General features: G+C 45.3%; 1 protein-coding gene across 5 annotated transcripts in view; it reads left to right on the top strand.

Annotated features, from left to right (window-relative positions):
• The window catches only part of SETBP1 (SET binding protein 1), a 359,343-nt gene that overhangs the window by 255,061 nt on the left and 78,620 nt on the right, over nt 1-25,662 (top strand). For all 5 annotated transcript variants that reach the window (XM_081801330.1, XM_081801326.1, XM_081801329.1 and 2 more), the window contains one exon: nt 1,477-4,933. In XM_081801330.1, the coding sequence (XP_081657456.1) occupies nt 1,477-4,933 (3,457 nt within the window). The remainder of the gene's footprint in view (nt 1-1,476; nt 4,934-25,662) is intronic.

Here is a 25,662-nt window from a genome sequence, read left to right as displayed (position 1 = left end):
CAGTGGAGATATTACCCAAAACTTTCTTCAGTTTACTAGTATTTTCCCTTCTTTAACAAATCTTAGGATAATGCATCCTGTACATTTACTACTTGTGTGTATAAGACAGGACTTACCATAAACTTTGAGGAATGCTTCTCAGTACTGGTAGCGTGGCTTAAAATCTATTGGAAATAACGTTAGCATTTTTACATTAAAAAGTTTTATGTCTCGGGGCACCTGGGTGGCTCAGTCGATTAAGGGTCTGACTCTTGGTCATGGTGTCAGAGTTATGGGATTTGAGCCCTATATCTGGTCCGTGCTCAGCACAGAGTCTACTTGAGTTTCTCTCTCCATCTCCCTCATGCTCTCTCTCTTTCTCTAAAACGAATAAATAAATCTTTAAAAAAAAAGCTTTGATGTCTCAAAATGATGTGTTCACTATCTACCACCTTAGTGATTTTGTAGATACTAGTTATGCTGGGCCTCTAGCACAGTTTCTGCTTTTCCCAACTGTGGAGTCGGTCCTAAGGAAGGTGCCAGAGTCTGGAGACTTTCCTTTAGAAGTCATGTAGGGAAAGCACAGCTGACGAAGTTCGAAGGAGTGATCTTGAATGACCGTGCTTTTTTTTTTTTTTTTTTTGGCACATTCGTCCAGGAGACTCAAAGTTCCTTTTGAGACTGTCCAAGAGTTTCCTCAAGATTGCTGTCAGCGCCCAACCCGGGCTTCAGGATGCCCCAGAGGGTTACCTCCCAAACACTGCACCACTCCTAGGGTCAGAAGGATTGAAGGTCTTTTGTGCTTCTTCCCTGCTTCATTTCTTCTTCTCTGTGTCCTTAACCAGCCCCCTTGGCCCCACACATTCTTCAGACTTCCCCCCCAATCCTTCAGCTCGTGCTGTTTTCCCTTGTAGCAGTGGTTCTCAGGGAGCTACTTGTTGGAGCACAAGAGATGCTGAACTCCAGGGTAAAGTGCAAACAGAAATGAACTTGCATAGGAGGAAGCAAGGGAAGTACGTGAGTTGGATGGGAAGTGGGGATGGAAATCAGAGGCAGCTTGAGTCAGGCAAAGGGGCCAGGGAGTTGGGAAGTTCACAGTCTCTCCTGGACTCTGCCACCATGGGCAGGACTCTCCATTATACAGATTTCAGCTCTTCCATGTGAACGGTCTGGCACTGGCCTAAGTGACGTGCGGGGCCTGTTCTCTCACTAAACAGTTCTTATTCCGAGATTGCATTCAACCAAGATGGGTAAAAGTTCCTGTTGTTGGGGGGCAAGGAGGAGTGAAGACAGCAACTAAAGCATCCTTATTAATGTTCCAAATCATTGCACCGTATTTTTACTTCTGCAAATGAGAGAACCTCCAAAAGCATTCTGGAATTAAAGGTAGCTGTTCCCAACTTTCAAATAAGTAAGGCTTTTGACATTGAATTTTAAGTAGCTCTAACATGTTCATCTTTGTTTCTCTCTCTCTCCTTCTCCACCCCTCTACCTTAGGCTTACGAGCGGCCACAGAAACACTCAAATCTCCACTATGACCCAGGCCTCCCACAGGACGTCACCAGTGACACCTTAAAACCAAAGCACCAGCAAAAAAGCAGCAGCCAGAACCACATGGACTGGTCCACCAACTCTGACAGTGGACCTGCCACTCAGAATTGCTTCATCAGTCCAGAGTCTGGCAGAGAAACTGCAAGCACCAGCAAGATCCCCGCTCTTGAGCCCGTGGCTTCCTTTGCAAAGGCCCAGGGTAAGAAAGGCAGTGCAGGGAGCACGTGGAGTCAGCTGTCCAACAGCAAAGATCTGCTCTTGGGAGGTGTGGTCCCATCCCCAGGCAGCCACAGCTCCCCAGCCCCACCCAGCAGCTCTGTCGAGTGCAACGGACTTCAGCCCTTGGTAGATCAAGATGGAGGAGTTGCAAAGGAGCCCCCAGAACCACCTACCATAGGCAGCAAGAAAAAGTCCAGTAAAAAAGATGTGATAAGTCAAACCATAGCAAACCCAGACCTGGACTGGGTCAAGAATGCCCAGAAAGCATTTGACAATACAGAAGGGAAAAGGGAAGGCTACCCTGCAGATAATGCCCAAGAGGCATCACCAGCCAGGCAGAATTCGAGTTCTGTCAGTAATCCTGAAAATGACTCAAGTCATGTCCGGATTACTATCCCTATCAAGGCACCCTGTCTAGATCCAACCAGCCATAAGAGGAAAAAGAGACAGTCCATCAAAGCAGTGGTAGAAAAGATCATGCCAGAGAAAGCCCTGGCTTCTGGAATCACTATGAGCAGTGAAGTGGTTAACAGGATACTTTCCAACACTGAGGGAAATAAGAAAGATCCCCGGGTCCCTAAGTTGAGTAAAATGATAGAGAACGAGTCCCCCTCGGTTGGCCTTGAAACAGGTGGGAATGCCGAGAAAGTCGTGCCAGGAGGCGTGTCTAAGCAGCGGAAGCCACCCATGATCATGACGCCTCCAACATGCACGGACCACTCTCCATCGAGGAAGTTGCCAGAAATCCAGCATCCCAAATTTGCTGCGAAACGGAGGTGGACGTGCAGCAAACCAAAGCCCACCAGTATGCTCCGGGAGGCAGTCCTGGCCACCTCCGATAAACTGATGGTGGAACCGCCGTCTGCCTACCCCATCACCCCATCCAGCCCTCTGTACACCAACACAGACAGTCTTACTGTGATTACGCCCGTCAAGAAGAAGCGGGGGCGGCCGAAGAAGCAGCCTTTGCTCACGGTGGAGACGATTCACGAGGGGACTTCCACCAGCCCGGTCAGTCCCATCAGCCGGGAGTTCCCTGGCACGAAGAAAAGAAAGAGACGACGCAGTTTAGCTAAGTTGGCCCAGCTGGTGCCAGGACAGGACAAGCCCATGAGCGAGATGAAGTTTCACAAAAAAGTTGGAAAGCTTGGGGTGTTGGATAAGAAGACCATCAAAACCATCAATAAGATGAAAACACTCAAGAGGAAAAATATCTTGAACCAGATCTTGTCCTGCTCCAGCAACATTGCTCTGAAGGCGAAAGCTCCCCCGGAGACCAGCCCCGGGGCAGCGGCAATTGAGAGCAAATTGGGCAAGCAGATCAACGTCAGCAAGAGGGGAACCATCTACATCGGCAAGAAGAGGGGCAGGAAGCCAAGAGCGGAGCTGCCACCCCCATCCGAGGAACCCAAAACAGCCATCAAGCACCCAAGGCCTGCTTCTAGCCAGCCGGACGTTCCAGCCGTGCCTTCCAACTTTCAGTCCCTTGTGGCATCTTCACCAGCAGCTATGCACCCACTTTCAGCGCCGCTAGGTGGGTCAAATGGCAACCTGAGCCCTGCCAGCACTGAAACCAATTTTTCAGAGTCGAAAACTATGCCAAATCTCCAGCCCATCAGTGCTCTTCCAACCAAAACCCAGAAGGGAATCCACAGTGGAGCCTGGAAGCTGTCCCCACCCAGGCTGATGGCCAACTCGCCTTCCCACCTTTGCGAGATCGGGTCACTCAAGGAAATCACGCTGTCCCCTGTGAGTGAGTCGCACAGCGAGGAGACGATCCCAAGCGACAGTGGCATTGGGACGGACAACAACAGCACGTCTGACCAAGCGGAGAAGGGTTCAGAATCCCGACGGAGGTACTCTTTCGATTTCTGCTCCCTGGACAACCCGGAGACCATTCCGTCCGACACCAGCACAAAGACCCGGCATGGCCACCGGCAGAAGCATCTCATGGTGGACAACTTTCTGGCCCACGAAAGCCTCAAGAAGCCAAAGCACAAGAGGAAACGGAAAAGCCTGCAGAATCGTGATGACCTTCAGTTTCTGGCAGACCTGGAAGAGCTCATCACCAAGTTCCAGGTGTTCAGGATCTCCCACCGGAGTTACACCTTCTACCACGAGAATCCGTATCCCAGCATCTTTCGGATTAATTTTGATCACTACTACCCGGTGCCATATATCCAGTATGACCCGTTGCTCTATCTTCGCAGGACTTCAGACCTGAAGTCAAAGAAGAAGCGTGGTAGGCCTGCAAAAACCAATGACACCATGACAAAGGTGCCTTTTTTACAAGGGTTCAGCTACCCTATTCCCAGTGGAAGTTACTATGCACCCTATGGAATGCCTTACACATCAATGCCTATGATGAACCTTGGTTATTACAGTCAGTACCCAGCTCCCTTGTACCTATCACACACGCTCGGAGCCGCTTCCCCGTTCATGAGGCCGACAGTGCCACCTCCTCAGTTCCACACGAGCTCCCACGTGAAGATGTCGGGGACAGCGAAGCATAAAGCAAAGCATGGAGTCCACCTGCAGGGACCTGTCGGCATGGGCCTCGGTGACATGCAGCCGGCCCTGAATCCTCCCAAGGCGGGTGGCGCCGGTCTGGCCAGCGGTCGGCTCCACAAGAGAAAACACAAACACAAGCATAAGCACAAGGAAGACCGGATCCTGGGGACCCATGACAACCTGAGTGGCCTCTTCGCGGGCAAAGCCACGGGCTTCTCCAGCCACATCCTGAGCGAGCGGCTGGGTGGTGCAGACAAGGAGCTCCCGTTAGTGAGTGAGAAGAATAAGCATAAAGAGAAGCAGAAGCACCAGCACAGTGAAGCCGGCCACAAAGCTTCCAAGAACAACTTTGAGGTGGACACCCTGTCTACACTGTCACTTTCTGATGCCCAGCATTGGACCCAGGCCAAGGACAAAGGTGACTTGAGCGGCGAGCCTGCGGACACGTGCCCGAAAAGGTATTCCGGCAGCAGCAGCGAGAGTGGCAACACCAGACCCGAGAGCCTGGACGTGTTCAGTGACATGAACCCTTCGAATGACAAGTGGGACAGTGACATGAGCGGGAGCAAAAGGAGGAGCTACGAAGGCTTTGGGACATACAGGGAAAAGGACATCCAAGCCTTCAAGATGAATCGCAAGGAGAGAAGCTCCTACGACTCCTCCCTGTCTCCAGGTAAGGCCGCGTTGCTCTTCAGACGGGCTGCCTTATTATTTAATTGCTGGCCTTTGCTCTTAAGGAGGCTGCCCTCCTCGGCACATTGCGTTCACCGGTTTGCAGAGAGGTAGGAACTAAATGAAAACGGACGTTCTTGCACATTTGCTCCATTTTTCTTGTTTGGCATTTGCTGTCTTTCCTCTCTCAGAGTCATGCCTGGGAACCGCGGGCCCAGAGACACCCCCAGTAGCTACCTAGGGTCCAACCACACCCATTGCATTTATGCTTTTTATTCAAGATGCTATTCTTAGGTCCTCATCCGATCTGATGGCGCAGCTTGCTATTTGGATGAAACCTCTGAAACTCACTAAAAAAATGCCAAGATCCCAAGGATGTCAAAGCTGAATGGGAGTGATATCTCATTTATCTGGCAGGTCGCCGCTAGAAGTCACACATTCTAGGTGAGAAGTCTACGGCAGAGCCACTGGAAGCTCCTGACCAATGAATCCTCCAGTGTAGCTAATGAGGGAGCCATCGCCCCAGGCTCTGTTGTCCTCTCTTTGTCCATGGACATTTGCGTGGACCCCCAAAGTGAAGCCCTAGCTCATCATTTCCCTGCAGGAAGGGGAGGGAGCCTGGCCGAAGGGTGTTGCAAGCCTCCTGCCCCCACGGGACCTTACTGCTGTGTCTCTTGGCGTGTCCGCAGGGAATGAGATTTTTCCCACTAATCTCTAGACTTGAAGTACTGGTTGCTACCAGAAAGAGCTCACCCCTTGTCAGCTGCTGGCAGAATTTCCTTCCTAACTTTCCCACCCACACAGGCCTTCCTTGCCACTGAAGCTTGACACTTCTGCCTAAGTATCCCTTTGTCCCTGTCCACACATCGAATAAGTGTTAAGAATCTTAGAGAACAGAACAGTTGTTCATGAGGGAAAGAGTAGAAGCTCCTTTCCTAGGAGCTGCAGAAGCTAAAAGGATTCTCGTGGTCCCCCTACCCACGGATAATACAAAGCACTCTGGCCATAGCCTGGTTTCAAAAGATGAGTCGTCCCTGGTTCAGGCTTGGGTGTAGTATCTCTCCTCTGTTTATGATGTGTACCTCTTGCTCGCTGTCTTCCTTCCCGGGGAGTCCATCATTAGTGAGGGTGAGGGCAGTCTATTCAAGAGGAATTAGAGTCATTTTTCTAGGTCGGCGGACTTCAGAAGAAATATGATTATGAGTTAGAAAGCACTTAAGGATTGCCCCCAAATTGCCACTAGCTTGTGAGTTGCTATAGTGGTAGATGCTCTCCTTGGTTAATGAAGAGACCAGTTAGCAGTCATGTTTCCTGCTGAAGGTGATAAATGTCCCACACTTCATGTTTGCCCAAAGAGGGTGTTCTCATCTGGGTTTCCCTGTTTCTCATCATCAGACTTTGTGGAAGGGGACTTGTTTTTTATGCAAAGCCCAAATTAAGCCCACCTGGGCAGGAATGGCTAGATTAAACTTTTTCGTGAAAAAAACTATTGCTTTCTCGTCCTGTGTAGTGAAATTGAACCACAGGTCCAAAACCAGCCATAGACAGAGGGTCTTCTTAATTTTTGTATTTTCTTGGCACTCTTTAGCAAAAAAGTAATGGTGGCGTGTTACTGCTAAGAACCTACAAGCAAGGATCCTAACTTAATAGACCTGAGACGTAAGATCTCAGAAGCTGAAACCTCTATCCATTGTTGCTCAGTAGGTTTCTCAGCAGTCTTACCAAGATTTTCTGTGGTTGGACTGGATTGCTGGGTGCTGGTCAACTCCACGAGAGTTCCCAGCTAGAGATCCTTCTCTGATTCCTGTGCGTGTCTCTAAAGGTGCCCACCTCTAGCGTACAGCTCTCTCGGGGTTGGCACTCAATGTAGTGGCCATTGCTTTCTTCAAAATTCCCCTTCTTCTTCCCATCTTCTCATCCGTTCTTCATCTGGCCACATCAGATGGAAAGAAACAGGCATCGTGACAGTGTCCTAAAAGAAAGCTGGATTCAACCTAAAAATTGGGTACGAGGCCCAACTCTGTTATGTGGGCCCTAAGGCATGGCATTCTGTTTTTTGGGGGTACTGTCTACCAGCTGTAACTGACAGGATTGGGCCAGACCTCTTTCATATAGTATGTTTCAGTTCTTAAAACCATTTCACATACATTTCTTCATAACACTCACCCTACAATCTTAGAAGAGAGGTATTTTCATTCCTATTTTACAAATCAGGATACTGAGGCTCAGAGATCAAGTGACCTGCCCAGGTTTAGAATCATGGTTAGAATTATGATTGTAATAAGCCCAGGGCTTTGGCCACAGCACTGCAGTTGACCGCATGCTACCCAAGAGCTAAGCCAAATCTAGAACACACAACTCCTGGTCCTCAGCTCAGTGCTCGTGTATTCCACCGTAGCCCTTCCTCTCAGATACCCAACCATTCTTCAGTTACATGCCTTTCCCTAAGGCATCGGCACAGTGATGATGTGATGATTGCAGAGAGAGTAATTAAGGAAAGATGACATCCCTTTATTCAATTCCCAAACAGTGTAAAAGGACCCCTTAGGGCCCAACCTTTTCTAGGCATCCCCTTGGAAGCATCGACATGGACAGGCTTCCCTCTGTGTTCTTACTGCAATGCACTTCTTGGAGTTATTTTCACCACTGCTTTGTGCCTATCTCTGTGTTATAGGAGTTTATTTTTTCTTCAACATTTTAGTGAATCATAATCGGTGGTGGTTTCTATGTCTATATGACTTACGTCAGTTGTCCCTGCACATCTTGTTGAATATCTTACTGGAGCAGATCAGATTCTCGATCATTCTCCTCCCTTCCAAGCTTTGGCCTCTCCTCACCTCTATTCTAAATGTTCCCTCTATTTCTGAACCCCCAAAGCATCAGGGAAAAAACATGTCTTTAGCAACACTTAGGATTCAATGTCAGAGTTTGTCAAGTCTCCCTGAAGAGAGCTCACCTTAATGTGATACACTCCAAAGGGTAGCAAATCCCATTCAAAGGTGGGAGGCAGGTGGAGTGAAGCTGAGGTTATGAGAAATCTTCCAGAGACATTACCTGAGTCGAGGTGTCTCTTCCATGAATGATACTGAGGGTTCTGCTTGAAAACAAAGGCATCAGTATTTCTCACAGCTTCTCTCCCTCCACCTCTTCCTTCTCCACTCTGGATTCACTCCCTTAGCATCCCAATGTCCTATTTCACATGAGCTAGTCTTCTCCGAAATAGAGCATATATAGTGATGTCATCCTTTAGCCCATTGAGGACCAGATTTAGGAGCTAAGTCAAGGGAGGACTCTGAGCATTCCCGGAGATCAGAGCTGACGGAAGACACTCTGTCAATGGAAGTCATTACCATTGTGGAGACAGAAATTAGAGACTTCACTTAGCTGCACACTCCATTTCCTCTTTCCTGCTTGGAAAAGCATCCATTCTCCAACCCCCAGCCCCTCAGATGGATGCACTGACTTGTTAGTCCCCTTACAACACACCTAGAGCTCAGAAGTCACAAAGACTCTACCATTTTTCTGCGTTTTACTCCTTCTGCTTTGTTTCAGAAGGCAGTGGCTCTTCTGACCCGTTTTCTAAATGGATACCATCTGCTAAATCTCCATTTATAAAAATGCTTGCCTGGGACCAAATAATGGATAAGTAGTGGGAAGGTACCATCCACAGACTCCCAACGTTGGAAGAAGCCAAATGGGCCCTCATGTGTGCCTCTCTCCCACAAGGCATCACCATCTCTCATAGACTGACATGCTGCAGATTTCCCAAAGAGCAAACCTGTCCAAGTTTGACAACACATAGTCAGAGTGATGCCACGTGCTCTCAAAGCCAACTTCTTCTTAGCTGGTGGAAGGGGTCTCTAGTGTGAGTGATGTTCTTCCTGTTCAGACCACAGAATAATTTTTGCATACTTTGATCTAATATTTAGACATCTTAACCACTGCTGTCCAGGCTCCCATCAGATGTTGGAGAAACAGTGAAAAGCATCAATTTACCTATGTTACCTCTCAGTCCAATGCCATTATTAGTCAAGGTAGCCATCCTGAGTCCCCAGATGTCAAGTACTTTCCTCATGATGAATGGATGCTGAGAATGAATCCTTAGCTCACCTCTCAGATATCAGAATCCTGCCATGTAGGTAGCTGGAGTCCCTTGAGCCTGGAAGACTCCACCTCTCCTTGTGGCTTCTGTCTTGCCCTTTGCCAGCTCCTCTTATCAGCACCATGGGGCATTTTGGGAGGCAGTCTCTGTTGTCACTCATAGGCAGGAAATGGATCCCCACGCCAAAAATAATACAAAACCCTCCTCCAAGCAGGCATCCAGTTGAGGGAATTAACCACATAGATGAGATGACATGAAAACTATACAAAAGAACCATATGTGGGGAACATTTTCTACAAATGGAATAGAAGGAAGAAGAAGACTCATGGGAGGAGAAAGTTAAGGCCAGGAAAAAAGAAAGAGTGAAAAATAAAAAGCTGATGAAGTGGAGTCTGTTTAATCTTAATCCAAGTTGAATTCCGGGTCATCCTGTGGGAGGAAATGAAAGATAAATTAGCTAATGGCTGCTGTGTGGTTTAACAGGATTATGAGCACCTGGCCCAGTCTTGTCTCCTACGCTAACCAGCTGAAAGACCTCTTCATCTTTTTCACTCTCTGTTTTCCCAGGTGAGCCTATGGTAAGAAGAGCTCTGACCAGAGCTGACAGTCTCAGATTCTAAAAGTCTCAAATTTATACGATGCCATTTTTAAATGCAAACACATTCGTCCATGCGCGTGCACACATGTACATGCTCACGTGCATGCACATACGCACACACACACAGAGATTGGACAGTTAGGAAGAAAATGCTCAAGTTATTGGCCAGGTTGGCCAATTAATTAACTGTGCAATGAAATTTAAAAATAGATCCCTCTGGTCCACGTATTAAATTATATGACTCACCCCATTCATCTTTGGCTCCAGCCACTTCATCCAGCCATTTGATCTCACCTTTCACAAAAGGTGGAACTCTCCATACCTGACCCCCACCAGCAAGTTAGCTCACTCTTTGTGTATGCTGCAGCCCCAGTCATCACCCTAGAAAAAAGGTTAGAGCACTTGTGCGACCAATTGCATGGGAACAGACAGAGCAGGCTTGCATTTATATTTAGACTCCAAAGTAAAAGAATCTTAACAATGTAATATAAACACCTCATTTTGCTGATGAGCATGCTGAGGCTTAAGAAGGTCAAGTGACTCATCCAATGATACGTATCTAATTGGTAGAAGAGCTTAGACCTGGAAGCGTAACATCAGGGAGAGGGGAAGGCAGAGAGAGAGAGAGAATAAAAGAAAAAGAACTAGAAAGGTGAGTTGTGGGAGAGATGTTAAGCTATATGTTTTCTTTTGCTGTGAGCCATTGTAAAAGGTAAGCATCTATTTGACAATAATTTGGTTTCCAGGCTGTCTCTGGGGACCCATGTTTGGGACTGGAAACAATCTTTGTGGGCTCTGATGGAAGTCATTTTTTTTCCTTTCCTGTCTTAACAATTGCACATACTTATTTTATCGGGCCTCCCAAGGTTCCTCCTAAGGTTTTCTCTTGGAAACTGGGAATTAATCAAATTAAATGTTGTGACCCATAACTTTCTGGCAATGAAAGAAAAAAATCTTAGACTCCCAGCATCTCTTTTTCCACATTAAAATCAGAAATCAAGCCATTCTGCCTTTGGAGCAAGAAGTCCCCAGGCCATTTATCTTCCCACAGTTGGCAAACGTCCCGCTGTCCTGTTGGAAGTTTTTATTTATACCTTTGTGGCTTTGGGGAATTATGCAGATTCAGGTGTGGGTGCAGAGAACTTACAGTTTCGACAGACTTGGCTTTGATACAGCGTGGAGCCTTTCTTGGCTAGAGAAATCAATAAAGCTCGCTTTCCAAAGACTGGCATGTCAGTAGGCAGAGATGAGGATGGTGCCTCTGGAAGGACCCTCCAGAAACCCATCTCTTTCAGTCTATAAATGAACAAGGGATGAGACTGAATACTTGCTAGGATTGTAGCACAGGCTCGTGCCAATATAACACTTAGTGCAGATTAGCTGAAGTCAAGGGGAGGGGGTGATAAAGACAAGGGAAAATGTAAAATGGGTTTCTTTGGTGGCTGATACACACACACACACACACACACACACACACACACACACGGCTTGGTGCAGTCCTGGGGGAGAAATTCAAGGATTCGTAACTGGATACGTTTGCCCTCAAAGAGATTATAATCCAGAAGTCTCTCCTGTTAATGCAGAGGAGGAAACCAGATGGAACTAATCTTATAAGGCAGACTATAAGGGCCATCAGAAAGCCTTAGCAGAAGCGCTGGGGCTGCCCGGATGACGGTGAGCCACCTCTATGTTTTCAGTGAGAGTAGAGAGGTGGAATCAGGAGATGCTTCTTTGCAGTAGCTGCCATTCAAGATGGGTCCTGAAGGATAGAAGAGGCTTTTGGAGAGTGGAGATGGTAGGGGGTGGAGGGGAGGCACAGTGTAGAAAGGAAACCGTGTAAACAAAGGTATTTAGGTAGAAGTACCCAAGAACTATTCGAGAAATGGGGTTTATTCCAATCTTTTTGAGGTTAGGATCTGTAGTTGGGGATCATGACAGATAAGGTCAGAAGACAATGTTGTCCTCATGAGTTAAAGTGTTTTTCCCCCATTCCATGAGGCTTCTGCTTATGGTATGGGACTTGTGCTTCATCAAGGCAGTGGGAAGTCATTTTTTAAATAGGCAAAAGTCATGAAATGACCAGATTATACTTTGTCTTTCTTTCCTGGCCACTGTCTCCCCGCTAGTCTGGGTTGGGCGAACTTTGCACTCTCCATATGATATTGTAATTATCCATTTCTTGTTTGGGTTGTACCCACCACCCTGCCTTTCCTTCCCCACTGTAGCACCCACATTATAAGTACCTAAAGACATCATTACTCAGGTGCTCAAGCGAAAAATAATAATGAGTCATTCTTGATTCATCTCTTTCCCTCTCTAGCTAAAGTCAAAGATGATTCCAATATGTTAGCTCCAGATAACTGTAGCATATGAACAGAATTACAGAAATCAGAGAAAGAGTCTGGTGTGCAAGGAAATGAATTGTGAAGGCAGCAGTTGACAGTGCTGTACAGAGCAAGAGAGAGAATTATAGGGAATAAAGTAAAGAGGGTGGAAGGCAGGGGACCCTGTGGCCCACCTAAAGAGAGAAGCAGAATAAGAGCGAATCGGGAAAGACGCAGAGTGGAAATGCTGGAAATGTTGGAGGAAAACCAAGGGGTCAAGGAAGAATGAATTTAAGAAGAATGGGGTGGCCCTCGGGACCAGAAGCTACAGAGAGTTCATGGGAGATGAGAATATGTATGAACATATTAGTGGCCCTGAACCAACAGAAAAACTAAATATTATGTGTTTAGTGCTTTGTATGGTTAAGGCTTGGTGGGCTGTGTGCCAAATCCAGATGAGAAGGAGTTAACAAGTGGGTGATGAGAAAATGGGGCTCCAGGTGCAGAAAGTGAAACTTTGCTGTGGCTCTAGCCATGCTGCAGCCTCTAAGGACACTTTATGTCTTAAGTCAGCCCTTGGTGGGAGGTGGTGCAGCCAATCTTAGTACATCTTAAGTCTAACGTCCCCCAATTCTGGGAGCATGAAAACAATGCCTGAACCTTTTATTCTGTCATTCTGCCTTCCTGTGAAGTCCGTGTATAGAAAAAATAAAGGCTATCGTATTTGAAAAGAGGTAAGAGGGTCTAGGCCAGCTCCCCCTTCTCTGCCCCACAGACACACAGGCACTTAATTTCTGATCATGGTAACATCTATTTGAAAACTTCTGAAAACTCCTCCCTGTGGTACTGTGGGGTGCTTGTTGTCTGCACTCCTGAGAATGTGTGGAAGAAAAGTCCTGGTTCTCCCAAGTTCTGATAAATGCATCTTTTATTGAACATTTACTGTGTGCAAAGTATTATAGACTAGAGCCCAACTGTTGGTCTTCCAGAGGTCTTCACTACTTGGAATGAAATGTATATGCTGGTTCATAAAGAGCCTATATTCTCAAAAGTGATTGTGAGCTCTTTAGTTACTTAATATATATCACAGTGCCAGGGATAGTCAGGGAGACCAGAAGAAAAGAAAAAAGCAAGGAAGGGCTCCTACCTCAAGTTCCTTATACTGAAAAGAGGCTAATTCAGCATACATAAAACAACCAGGGAGTACATGCAGACCAAACTTAATCCATGCTAACTCAGTGGCCAACAGTGGGGGCTATAGGGATCCAGGATCAGGAAAGATAATAGTGTTCAAAAGACAAAATCTTGGAGCTGGACCTTGGAGAGTGGGAGCGTAGTGGATGAGTGTGGCTGCAGGTGGATGAAGATGCGCAGTTGGGCACGTGTGGGCGGTACACGAAAGGCTCCTGGCTAGATTGAAGTTAGCAGTTGGGTGGGGCAGGAATTTTAAGAGGCACAGCTGCCATGCAGAGGATGTGGAACCGCGTCATGGAGGTGGAGGAGGGGGGGGCACACTGACGTGAAAGGGGGCTGGGCGTGAAGGGCGTTGAGCTTGGTGCTAGGTGCCGGGTGAAATGATGAAGTACCAGGAAACATGACTATCCCCAGAGATCTTGCCAAGCTCTCAGGAGACAAGAGATGGATATATACACATCTGCAAAGCAATTAGAGAGAATAGTGAGAGTCCATGCATTTCATCACTAGAAATAAAAACCCATTCTACGGGAAGAAAAGATCCATAAAATAACTTTCAGAGTAATAAGTTGCAGGTTGTAAAAGCAAGTTGGTTTTGGTGTTTGCCCCATTACATAAGGATTCAGAGCAAGTCGGAGGCATTAAGAGGGGATCGGTCAGGTAGAGCGAGCACGTCCCTCAGGCGGCCACTGCTGTGGTTTCGCACTCTTCTGTGAAGGGGCTGCAGAGACTGGGAAGGTGGGCAGTGAGTCCGTGCAGAGATGGGGCTCCCCTCGGGTCTCCCCTCGTTGATGGAGGATCTAAGGACACAGAGATGAAAAGCTTTCCCTGAGGCTGCATCTCCATCATCCTTACATCTGAACAGGGTGCTATGCTCTTCAAAGTGCATTTCCTTACTTTTATTTGATCTTCCGAATCCACTGAGGTTTGCAGATAGATGTTGGTCTCCCCCTTGACAGGCAAGGAAATCAAAACCCAGAGGGTTAAAGTCTTTGTCCAAAGTCATTGAGCGAGTTTTGCACAGAAAAAGTGCTGGGTCCTTAGTTTCCTGATTTTTCTCATCAACTCTCTTTTTCCACTAGATTTTCTATGTCTCTGACAAGGTCAATAATATGACTCAGCTTCTAAGTTATCCTTAAAGCACCCTTGCCCATGGATTAAATGAGAGAGCCCAGAATAACGCACTAGCAATTCGGTGTTGGCTGAAATTAGTTTCTTAATAGGAGGAGCTCTTTGGAGCCAGGATCAGCCAAGCCCAGGATGTGAGGCTGATTCTATGTGCAGAGCCTGGGCAATAGATACCCCAGATGGAGCATGGATACCTCCGAAAATCACAAAGGACACACAAAGGAGGAACAAGAATGTTCTTCTTCACTAAATCACAAAGCTCTAACATTCTGTTGTTTTAAAGAAAAGTTTTACACCGTTTGAGGGACTTTACACATCTCCTCGTAAACATATAGAAACTTTCATCTTGAGAATGATATATGCTAAAAATGAAAACAGAGTGGAACAAGTCATTAAGGAAACCATGGGTTTGGGGCTGTATCTCAAAAGTCTGAGAAATTGATAGACAGGAGACCTCATCCCCTTTCGAATGTCCATGAGAACTTGGGATGTGGGCTGGAAGAACCGTTTTCCTAAACCAGTTTATCATGTCTTATATTTCAACACCAGGAGGCCAGAAGGGTTCTCTTATAGAATATACCTTTTGTACTGTTAGTTATATTTTTGCTTCATTTATTTACTCTAATTACACACTTAAAAAAATATCAAGTGGCTAAAATGTATAAGACATAGTACTAGGCGATGTTATGACTGTACGTCCTTCAGTGGAGATGTCATAGTCCTAGAAGTCTTTGTCAGTATGTCTTCTATGAAATAATGAACCCCTTTCATACTAGACACTCTTTTTCTCTTTGAGGTCCCAACAACAACAATAAAAATGGATTCCCCACACATAGCATAAAGCAAATGAGCATTTGGGAAAACACTTACTATTTCTATTACTAATTAAAACCAGATAGCTGTTAGTGTAGAACACTTGGAAAATTTAGGAAAACATGTATAAGAAAAAATAAAAATCACCTATAATCCAATTAAATAACCATTATGCTAATGTAGATGCACAGGTCCCCAGCTAATGGTCATTGTTCCCCTTGCTTCCTTTCCTTTCTGCCCCCCTCCCCAGAAGAAGCTAGAGAAAGCCAACCCGTGCGCCCCTCCCCTATTTTCTCTCCTCTTTCTCCACTCTCCCCACCACCACTTTGGTTGCCTGATCTTTTCAACTTCCTCTCAAGTACCTTCCCAGAACTGACCATGATAACTTTTCCTTCTACATTCTATGTCATTGCCCTAAGAGGGGATTATATTTTTTTAAATAAATGCAGCAGCAAGTGGGCATGAAAACCATCCAGATTTCCTCACTGTCCTATTTAAGATCTCCACAAGAATCCAAGTGCCAGGACAACAACCGGGAAGGGGACAGATTAGTCACGGCTGAAGATGGTTGCCAAAATGTTTTCCCAAGGATCGCTGAGTGTTGAGTGTTTCTTCTCAGATCAGAATCTGACAAGGGGGTGGGGGTGGGATGCAGTAAGTTTTCCAGAGCTTGAGACCCACAGCTCCACACCACAATGGGGAATGCCACTAGTCAGTGTGGCTTAACGAATACCACGCCGACTTTCCAAGTAGATGCACACAGAATAAGCCCAGTTGTAGCTGCTCTAATTGGCCAGTGTTGCTGTCACTCATACTGAGAGTATTTAAAGGGAAGGAGCCAGCTATTAATTATAGGTTTAGGACACAAAGGATTACCTCGTACTTGCTTATTTTCCTTCCTGGAATACCTATGGATCTTCCTAAGGTGAGATTTGCTATAAAGCCAATACTTGCCATTGTGAAAAGCAGCTCTCCTCTTTGTTTTTTCTTCAATTCCTCCTCAACCAGGAAGTCAGCATCTCCCTATGCTATGAGCTGGGCATCAGGCAAAAGAGAAGACAAAATCTTCCAGATTTCTTAAGTCTTCATGGATACTGCAAATAAAATTTTATTTTATCAAATAAAATAGCTGAAAAAGCTTTTCTCATGGACTTTTCCTCCATTATTTTTCTAGTTCCAGTCGATATTAATTATAATAGAAGAAAATCTGTCCCAGTGGTCTTAGAGAGGAGAATCTTCTTTCTGGGTTTCTCTTCCTGTTACCGGTGAGGACTCTGAGTAATGCCTCCTTCCAGGAAGTCCGCCAGCACAACACCTCAGTGCCACCTGCATGGAGAAGTTACTCAGACCCCAGGAATTCATGTGGGCTGACTTTCCACGAGGCCAGAGCTGCGCCATCTTGACCCCTAGTGCTACTCCTCTACTTCATTTTTCATTTTGTCGATCCTTTTGGCAATAATCAACTCAGAGCAAAAACCTAATTGCATCTATCTTCCCCTTATGGCTCTAACTAAATAAATATATTAATTATTGAAATAGAAAAAGAAGAATGGAGTCGTTTTCCATGAAATGTCTAGGAAGGCAGCCATAGGTAAATGAATAATTGATGCCAGATATAGAAATAAAAATTCCTATTGCACGAAATCCAAAATTCCTTATCTGGCGTCAAAGAGCCTACATTACTTACCGTCACTGCCTCACCTTGTCTCCTGATCATTTTCAGCTTATTCCCTTGCTAAATCTCCTCCTTATTCTACAGAAAATACCATAATTAGCCCTTCATCTGAGTCTCCAACCACCACATTACCTCCTTCTCACAGAACATCCTTTTCTTTTCCATCTGGCTTCCGATCTTACCTAGTCATTTTCTTAGCCCTTCTGGCATCTTTCTAATATAACCCTTAAGTCTTCACTTTATTTCACTCATCTGTATATGGCCTTGAATAATTTACCTTTATTTTAGGTAAGGATGTCTTGACTCACTCAGATAAAATCTGAGTTGTGGGGGGATCAGGATCATGCCATCCTCTGTCTGTAGCTTACATGACATTAAGAGGATACTGAGCATAGATCTTACTAAGGGACCAATTGCCAGATTGATCTTGCAGACCACCACAGGTTCCTGGCACACACTGAGAAACAGGAGCTTAAGAATAAGTTCAGCAGCTTCTAGGGCGGCCTAGGAGAGCCAAAAAAACAAAAACCAAAAAACTCTCAGGAGTTAACGACTCTCAGATGGAGATTTGGATGCTAAATCCCCCAATTACTGGTAGTGTGACTTTGGACAACTTAGCCTTTTTGATCCTCCTTTTCTTCATCTAAAAAATGAGGCTATTAATATCTACCTGGCAGAGTTTTACGAAAGTCAAATAAAAGCAGAATATACACAGGAGCATCCAACACACTGCTTACTACACGATTGTTAATAATGTTCATTTCCTTTCACTTCCACTTTGGATAATATATTCAAGCACAGAAAATACAAACTAGCAGATTGCTATAGAAGTCTTCTTTAAACAGCAGGCTTTCCCTCCCAATTATGCTCTTACTGGGATCAGTTAAATCCCTTTCTGAACACACACACACACACACACACAGAGGGGCAGACATCAGCTGGACCACAGTTGTATTTGATGACAAAGATAAGGTGTCAGGATTATACAGTTATGGTGAATAAGTAACAAAACACACATCTCACCCAAAGTTCCCTTGAAAGGGGTGGCAATTTCAATCCTCTGGCATTTGGTCCTGTCACAGCAAGAGTTCGTTAGCACTATTCAGTAGCACCTGTTTTGTAGACCAATTTATCTACTAACCCCAGACATAAAAATGCAATAAGAGAGAGCATGAGATTTGTATTTGTCTTCTATTGTTGCTGTAACAATTTATCACAAATGTAGCAGGTTGAAACAACACAGATGTATTATCTCACAGTTTCTGTAGGCCGTTGGTCCAGGGGGCTCAGCTGCTTAGAGTCTCATGGGGCTGAAATTAAGATGTGTTCCTTTCTGAAGGTTCTAGGGTAGGATCCGCTTCCATCTCATTCAGGTTGCTGATCCATTCAGTTTCTTGTGCTTTTAGGACTGTGGCCCCTGCTGGCTGTTTCAGGGGCTGGTCTTTGCTCCTAGAAGCTACCCACATCCCTTATGCTTTCTCTGTGGCCTGTCCATCAGCAGAGGGTCCAATCTCTCTGACTTTCCCTTCTCTCTCATCTCTCTGAGCCCCAGACATGCCTCTCCCCACCATGCGCCATGCATGGGGCATCCTGCCGTTCCCTGAACACAGGCTCCAAATACCTTCTGACTTCACACATGCTCTTCTTTCTCCCAGCACACCTTTCAGAGGGGAAGATGCTCACATTTGCTTTGTGACCGATTACCTGTGTTGTTTGTAGATTTCTCCTTGAGATCTGGTAGATGAAGGTCTACCTCGTGGGTAATTTTGGAAACGCAGTTTTTAAAAAGTCAGTTATCAAACCTCACACTGCTAAACTGAATGGCAAAGAAGTCAGAAGGGAGACCATTCACTTTAGACTGGAGTAGCTCATGCAATGCTTCACGAAGGTGTTGCCATATACCGGGACCTGGAAGAATTGGTTGGATTTAGACAGATGGGGAGCAGAGAGGAACAACTTGGGGGGAAATATGAATATATATGTAGCATTCTTTAAAAAAATATTGCCTTCAGCCATTACATACATATTTTAAAACTTTTGGGAATATAAAAATGAACAAGATAAGGCGCCTGTATTCGTAAAGTTTATAGTCTTCTAGTTGATGCAGAAGAGGGAAAAAAAAAAGGCAAATAAAATAATCAAATCACAAAATGTGGTAAGTTTAGAGAAAACTGGCAAAACCAGCAGGGCCTGGTCGGCTTGACTTGATGGACTCGCTGTGTGGAGGGCTAGGGAGGAGGCCTGCTTGGGTAGGTGTGGCCTAATCAGAGAGCTTCTTGCCTCATGCTAGGTTTCAATTAGGTGCCACCAGCAAGAGGGGACATCCAGGATCAAAGAAATGGCATGGTGATCACGGTGCCTTCTGCAGATTAGTCTGGCCATGATATGGCTGACCTCGATCATTTAAGTAGGTCCAGGCCATCTTGCAATTCTGTGATATGTCTGAATAGCTTAACAAACCCTTTCACATAAGCAGGCGACGGTGGCCGCTAATCCCTGCCTGATTGAGTTATAATGACTTGCTCTTTGCTCTTGCCCCTGGTGGGCTAACCGGCAGCCAGAACCTCAGTGTGAAATCCAGGCGTAGCTCGCCCACTCGGAGGAGGTGGCTCAGAATGTGTATTAAATCAAACTATTTCTCACTCTTAATTTCTTTTCACAGTTCAGAATCTGTGTTATATTCCATGTGAAAAGGAAAATAACTCTCTCGCTTGGATTTCTTGCTGACATTTCTCTTTGGCGGAGGTCAGGAGTGTGTGTGTGTTTGGTGGGGGGGGGGGGTTGTTCTGAATGCTTACTATGCCTCATAGTACAGATCTGTGGCATTTTCATAAAATACCAACCACCAAAATTCTAGTAATCACAAAAATGTGTGCTTTCTCCTTATATCCACTAAAATTCTTTCTCTCATTAAAAAAAAAGAAAGTTCAGAAATTAAATTAGAACGCTAAACTTGATATCTTTAAATTCTTTTGGTTTCAAGAAGAAAAAAAAAAAGCTACAGTTTTTCTGATTTCCCTTCAGCTGAATGTTACTCCTGAATGGGGAAAATTCTACAAAAAGTCTGAAGAATTGCGACTCTGACATGAGGAGAGGATTTGTATTTCCTTGCTATTAAATGAGAAGAAGAAGCCCGCAGTTACGTCTAATCTTTAGGAACGCAGTGCCCTGTCCAACCCACAAACTGTTGGCAGTATCAGAATGCTACACAAAATGTTCTTTTAAGCTTTCCCCCCCCTCCCAAACCTTTCCTGTGAAGTTATAAATCTCAGCATTTAAAGACTCTTTTATTCAAATAAAGTATGGACTTTAGGTTGGGCCCCTTGGCGTCCTTTCTGCTGGCTGTCTGCTGGAGAGATGGTCCCAAGCAAAGCAGGCGTACTTAGCTGGCTGGGGCCTGGATTTGACTTTACTTGTGAAATCCCATTTGTCTGTCCTGTACCCGGGCCCTACTCTGTGAAGCTGTGATTTAATAGCTCTGTGCCCAGAGGAAGTCTTGCCCAACCCCTCATAACATCCTCTTGATTGTTTAGAAAATGAAATTGCTCTGAAGGTAACCACCACCCACCCCCCGCCGCCCACCGCCTGCGTTCCTCATCTTCTGGTTATAGCTGGCCTCCTGATTCTGTCTACACCTCACTCCCTTCAGCATCACTGCAGCGAGCAGACCTCTGTGGCCTCAGGTGTAGCTGTTCCTGGAGGAATCCCAGACAACGCCCATTAAGGTTCAAATAGGCAAGCAGATGCCCTGAATCTGCCGCTGCCTTGAGTCAGAGAATCCGAGTTCTCCACATCTGGTTATTTTGCACTTTGGGATAGTAACTTAGAGTTTGCAAAGTATGTTTATGCCCTTTCTGTCCTTGATCATCACAGCCTCATTTGCTGAGAACTCATATTATGTCCTCAAGGAACGGGCCCAGTGGATTTGCTTAGGAACCTTCTGATTGGGAGGGGTGAGCTATCACTGGAAGGAACTGGGAAAAGAAAGAGGCTGGCCAAAGAGATAACTCCGCCTCTGATTTTGCAAGTTCAAACGGGTAATAATAGATCCAAAGCATAGCATATATCTGCTTATAAGGTTGTAACATAGTGTCTGACTCATAGAAATAATGCAATAAATATTGGTGGTTGTCATTATTGTTATTAAGCACGTATTATGCACTTATGGTATGCCATATTTTGTATACAGTGATTCCAGTTGGCTTTCAATCACAGAATATATCACTGTTGGTATAATTTCAAATAATGTGATTGTTTTTAAACAAATATTTTTAAGCATCTGCCTACTTTGTGTCAGAGACTCTTAATACCCAAAGGCCCATATGACCCAGTCGCTGCTCTTCAGGGGTCTCCATTCCGAGAGAGAGATGCACATGGAGACAGAGAAGGAAATTGGGATATTTTTGGTGCTGATATGATGTGTGCCTAGGGTTCAGCGGGGGCAAATGAAGATAGTTGTCAGTACTCCCTGGAGGGCAGAACAGGTGGCATTTAAATGAAGTTTTGAGGGTCAGGTGGCTGGAAAGAGAGGAAGAGCCCATCCAAGCATCGGCAGCAGTGTGAATAAAGACTGGAGTCGTGACGCAGCCTGCCTTGTTGGGGATGGGAGGATGCTGGGGTGGCCGCCCATGGATTGAGAGGTGAGGGGAAAGCCAGGGGCCATCTAGAACGGCAGGCAAAGAGGAGGGGCTGCTCCGCCAAGCAGAGGGCTTTGGACTGTTGACCGTGTACTTTGGGATACCATCAAAGATTTTAAGTTGGCAGGGGGTGGAGGGTGGGGTGATTGATATTCCCAGAGTTATACTTTAGAGCAGGCTTTTCAAACTATCTGTGCTCAAGGACTACAGGACTCCGGAAGCATAGGGAGAGACGGTGGAAGAGGGAAGTGTCTAGATTTCTTCACCTTGTATACCATGATGCTTTCACTACATAAAAGGCTTTGAGGTTTTAAACTAAGGTCCAGAGAGGTTCTCCGCTGATTCAGATCTGGTAGACTGCTCTGAGTGACTGATGTGGCCTCATGAGCCCCGCCCAGGTGTGGTGATTAGATCTACCGGAGCCTGGTTAGACAAAACCCAACTGAACAACAAATACATAGAAGAGGAGAAGGGTAGAACCTGGTCTTCTTAAAATAAAATAAAATTTATTTTTTTAAAGATTTTATTTATTTATTTGACACAGAGAGACACAGCAAGAGAGGGAACACAAGCAGGGGGAGTGGGAGAGGGAGAAGCAGGAGCAGGGAGCCTGATGCGGGGCTCGATCCCAGGACCCCGGGATTATGACCTGAGCCGAAGGCAGACGCTTAATGACTGAGCCACCCAGGCGCCCCTTTTAAATAAATAAAATTTAAAATAAAAGCCATCACAAGCAAGAACAAGATGAGTCAAGAGTAGATTAGCTTCATCTAAATAACACAGACCTTTTATAAATTTCATTTTCCATTCAAATCTAAAATATGCTACATGGAGAAAACGAAAAGCAGTAAGACAAAGGTACCTAAGTAAAAATACTAAATTACCTGCGAGGGGCTCTCCTTAAAAATTGGATTACTATCTTTTTGCCCCTCACGAAGGCACTTGTTGAAACCTGATTTGACCAAGACGCGTTTAGTAACTTCCATGTGTGTAGCCCTGTTATCAGTGTCACAAGGTGTATTAAATTCAATAAGGGGCACAAAGATAGGATTGGAAGTCTTCAGATCCAAAGAGAGAAACTCTCTTCCACTCAAATACTTGAATTTCTCTGAGCTTAAGAGCCCTTCTGTACTAAAGAAGAAATCCATCATTAAGAACCTGTCAACACTTCACCTGTGGGGACCATTCATTTACCATTTACCATAGAGATGGATTTTAGACTCAGTTCTACTATCTTATCAATTGATTGCCTTCCATGAAAATAAAGTCACTTTTAAATACCATTTACAGTTTTTCCTCATGTTAGCTCTCCAATCATTTAACAAATGCATTATAAGTTACTAAACTTTGCGTGTGGAAGATGTGCTTGAGACTGCATGATATCCTAAAACTAATCCTTGGCATTGACCAGCAGCCCAAGAAATGGTCACAAGTGTTCTGTGGAAAAATAGTTTGATTATCAAATAAGTTTATTAAATATCAAAATAGACAAAAATATATAATTATCTACAACACAACATCTCATAACTGTTAACATAATTATGGGCAATGTGAATCCATCCATAGAGGAAAAGTCACTTTTTCCCAATGTATCTGACTGTACAACTCTTATTTTTCCATATCTACCCATTCATATATCAAGGAATACTGACATTCTGCAGAAATAGTTTGGAAAACGCTAATCTAGTTTAATCACCTAAAATTAAAAATGGCAGAATCAAGGCTCAGAGGGTCAAGGATCCTGGCTGAGATCAAGCAGTAGTAGCCAAGCTAGGACTAGAACACAGGCGTACTGATGCCAAGCCTGAGCCCCTTCCACCTTGTAATCCCTCTGCCTTGAGGAATTACTCCCCCAAGCCCCTATTGCCACCTTCCATAGACTGGGCGTGGTTATCAGTCCACAGTGAGACCAGCTTTGGGAGAGGAGCGTGTGTATGTATATATATTTACACATACATATACACCAGAACTCCTCAGGGCTCCTTTCACACAGCCCCAGGAAGTTCACTGAGTAGGAAGCAGGTGCAGGGAACAGCAGACCACAGCCACAGTGGGTTTGGAGGGCCCTTGTTTGCGGTCCGCATTAACCTTGGGTTGTTGCAAAGGCCAAAGCTTGGCTCACATTTGAGATCTGAAGCTCTGACATTCAGGAAGCTCCAAGGCAAATGAACCTGAGTGAGTAAATAATTAAACCACACACACACAAAAGCCAGTATTGAAAAAAAATGTTAGTGATCTGGTGTAAACTCCAGAAAGCCAGGCTGCAGGGAAGTAATCTGGCCTTTACCTGCCCCTCTGTGCCTAGTCTGGGCACCAGAATGCAACCAGAAGGACACTGGTGAGCCATCCCGTGTGTGTGGGCTAAGAATAGTGAGACAGGGCCACGTCCTCAGGGCTAAGGTATACTGTTCGGGACAAGTAGGGAAATAACCTATCGTCATTATGATGAGTAGATGTTAGGGGCCCCAGCTCTGTCCCTCACCAGCGGAGTGGTCCAAGCGCATTGGGCCCTCCTCTGTAGTTCATGTACTGTCGCTTAGGTATGCAATGCATGCGTGATGATACACTGCATCAGAGATGTGCTATGGTCAAAGCAGTGGCTTCATGTAAGATGCTGAAAACAGAGCCTACCATAGACCAAGTGCTCAAAAAGTACTTCCGTATTTGTTGTTGTTGTTGTTGTTGTTGCTGTTTTATTCTGGGGCCTGTGGACCGTGACGTTAAAATAGAAAATACTGCCTTTGGAATCATACCTGCAACCTCAACTTACAGAATTGACTCCCAACTCTGTAACTTACTACCTCTGAGACCATAGCATAAAACTTAACCTCTCTGTGCCTCAGTGTTCTTATCTGTAAGATGGGGGGAAATGGTGTCTACACTGGCTACAAAGAGCTGATGTGTATGAAGAATGAATGAGAGTTTCTTATCTGTAGTAAATCATCACTACAGGCAGCTCTTCTTATCTCGGAGATTTGTCCTATCTCAAACCCTGAAATGATCCCTTAACCTTCACTGTGGGGCCGACTCAGGGCATTGAAAGGCTCCTGTGACCATAAAATTGTTCTCTCAGGCAGGTACTAGAAAAGAAAAGAAGGTGTCCTGTCGGATGTTCTTTTTGATCCCAGGTAGAAAGAGCCCACAGAAATATCTTTTGGACACATTCTGGTCTATTTTGGTTGGATATAGAAAAAGAAATAGAGGAAGTGTGTGTACACGACTGGTATTCTGGGGAAAGAAAAATGGGGGGGAAAGGAGCAAAGAAGGGAAGGACAGCAGATAAGTTTAATCTAAGTTTGGTTAGACACTCTGGCCAATGTTCAATCAAGAATGAGCACCAGCCAGAAAAACTCGCTGCAGCTGGCTAATGTCCCAAATTGTTCTGTAGGAGGAGGAGGGCCCACGGGTGGGGAAATGCTGCTTGATAGATGGATTGGATTGTGAATAAAATGCTGCCTTCCAGGCATGAGCCTTTGACTTACCCTGATATGTTGATTTAATTCAGATCCTTGATGTTTCCTGAACATTGACTTTTTAACTTTAATTGTCTTCTGATTTATTAGTAGTTAGCTGTGCTTTTTATGTTTCCCTCGTAGACATTTAAACCTGGCTTCCCAGGAAGATCCTAGAACCTGGGGTAGAGCTTAGGGCAGCCGAGCTCCATTCACAGGGGCCAGTCGGGCCTGCACAGGCTAGTGTCCCTGACGCTTTAGCCCATTGCCTGTGTGAGAGAACCACTTACTGCCACTGCCAACAAGAAGTGCTGGTGACCTGGAAGAATCTTCCCCAGGTTCCAGAGGACAGTCTGCAAACACCAAAAAGCTCAGTAGCGTGGTGCACCTTTCCACATAAGGGCCATATGCTCTCCCTATTCTTGAGTCTACGTACACAGCATCAAAAAACCTTCCACATCCCTAAAATAGATCCCCCCTCCCACCACAGCCGGGGCCAACACTAGGTTGGAAAGAGCCAGGGACAAAATAGCTCCATTACTCCTGCCCTTGCAAAGGAAACTGACAGTCACAGTTGATGACATAAAACACTGAGACAGGCTCATATTTTAAGAGTGTCGATACAAACTTCACCCTCAGAGGTCCTGATTTCAAGAGGCACCGGATCAACGTTTATTGCAAACCGGCTTCTGTTCTGTTCCCACTGCAGGAAGGGGCAGGAGAGAAGCCGGAAGCTGGGCTTTGTAACAAGGGGTCTGTCTCTGCAGAGGAAACAATGTCACTTGATCTCACATCTTGTAGTGAAAA

This window comes from Leptonychotes weddellii, chromosome 13 (genome assembly GCF_054177405.1).
Source record: "Leptonychotes weddellii isolate Sample4059 chromosome 13, ASM5417740v2, whole genome shotgun sequence".
In the NCBI taxonomy this organism is placed as follows: Eukaryota; Metazoa; Chordata; class Mammalia; order Carnivora; family Phocidae; genus Leptonychotes; species Leptonychotes weddellii.
This window is presented reverse-complemented; position numbering and strand designations above follow the sequence as displayed.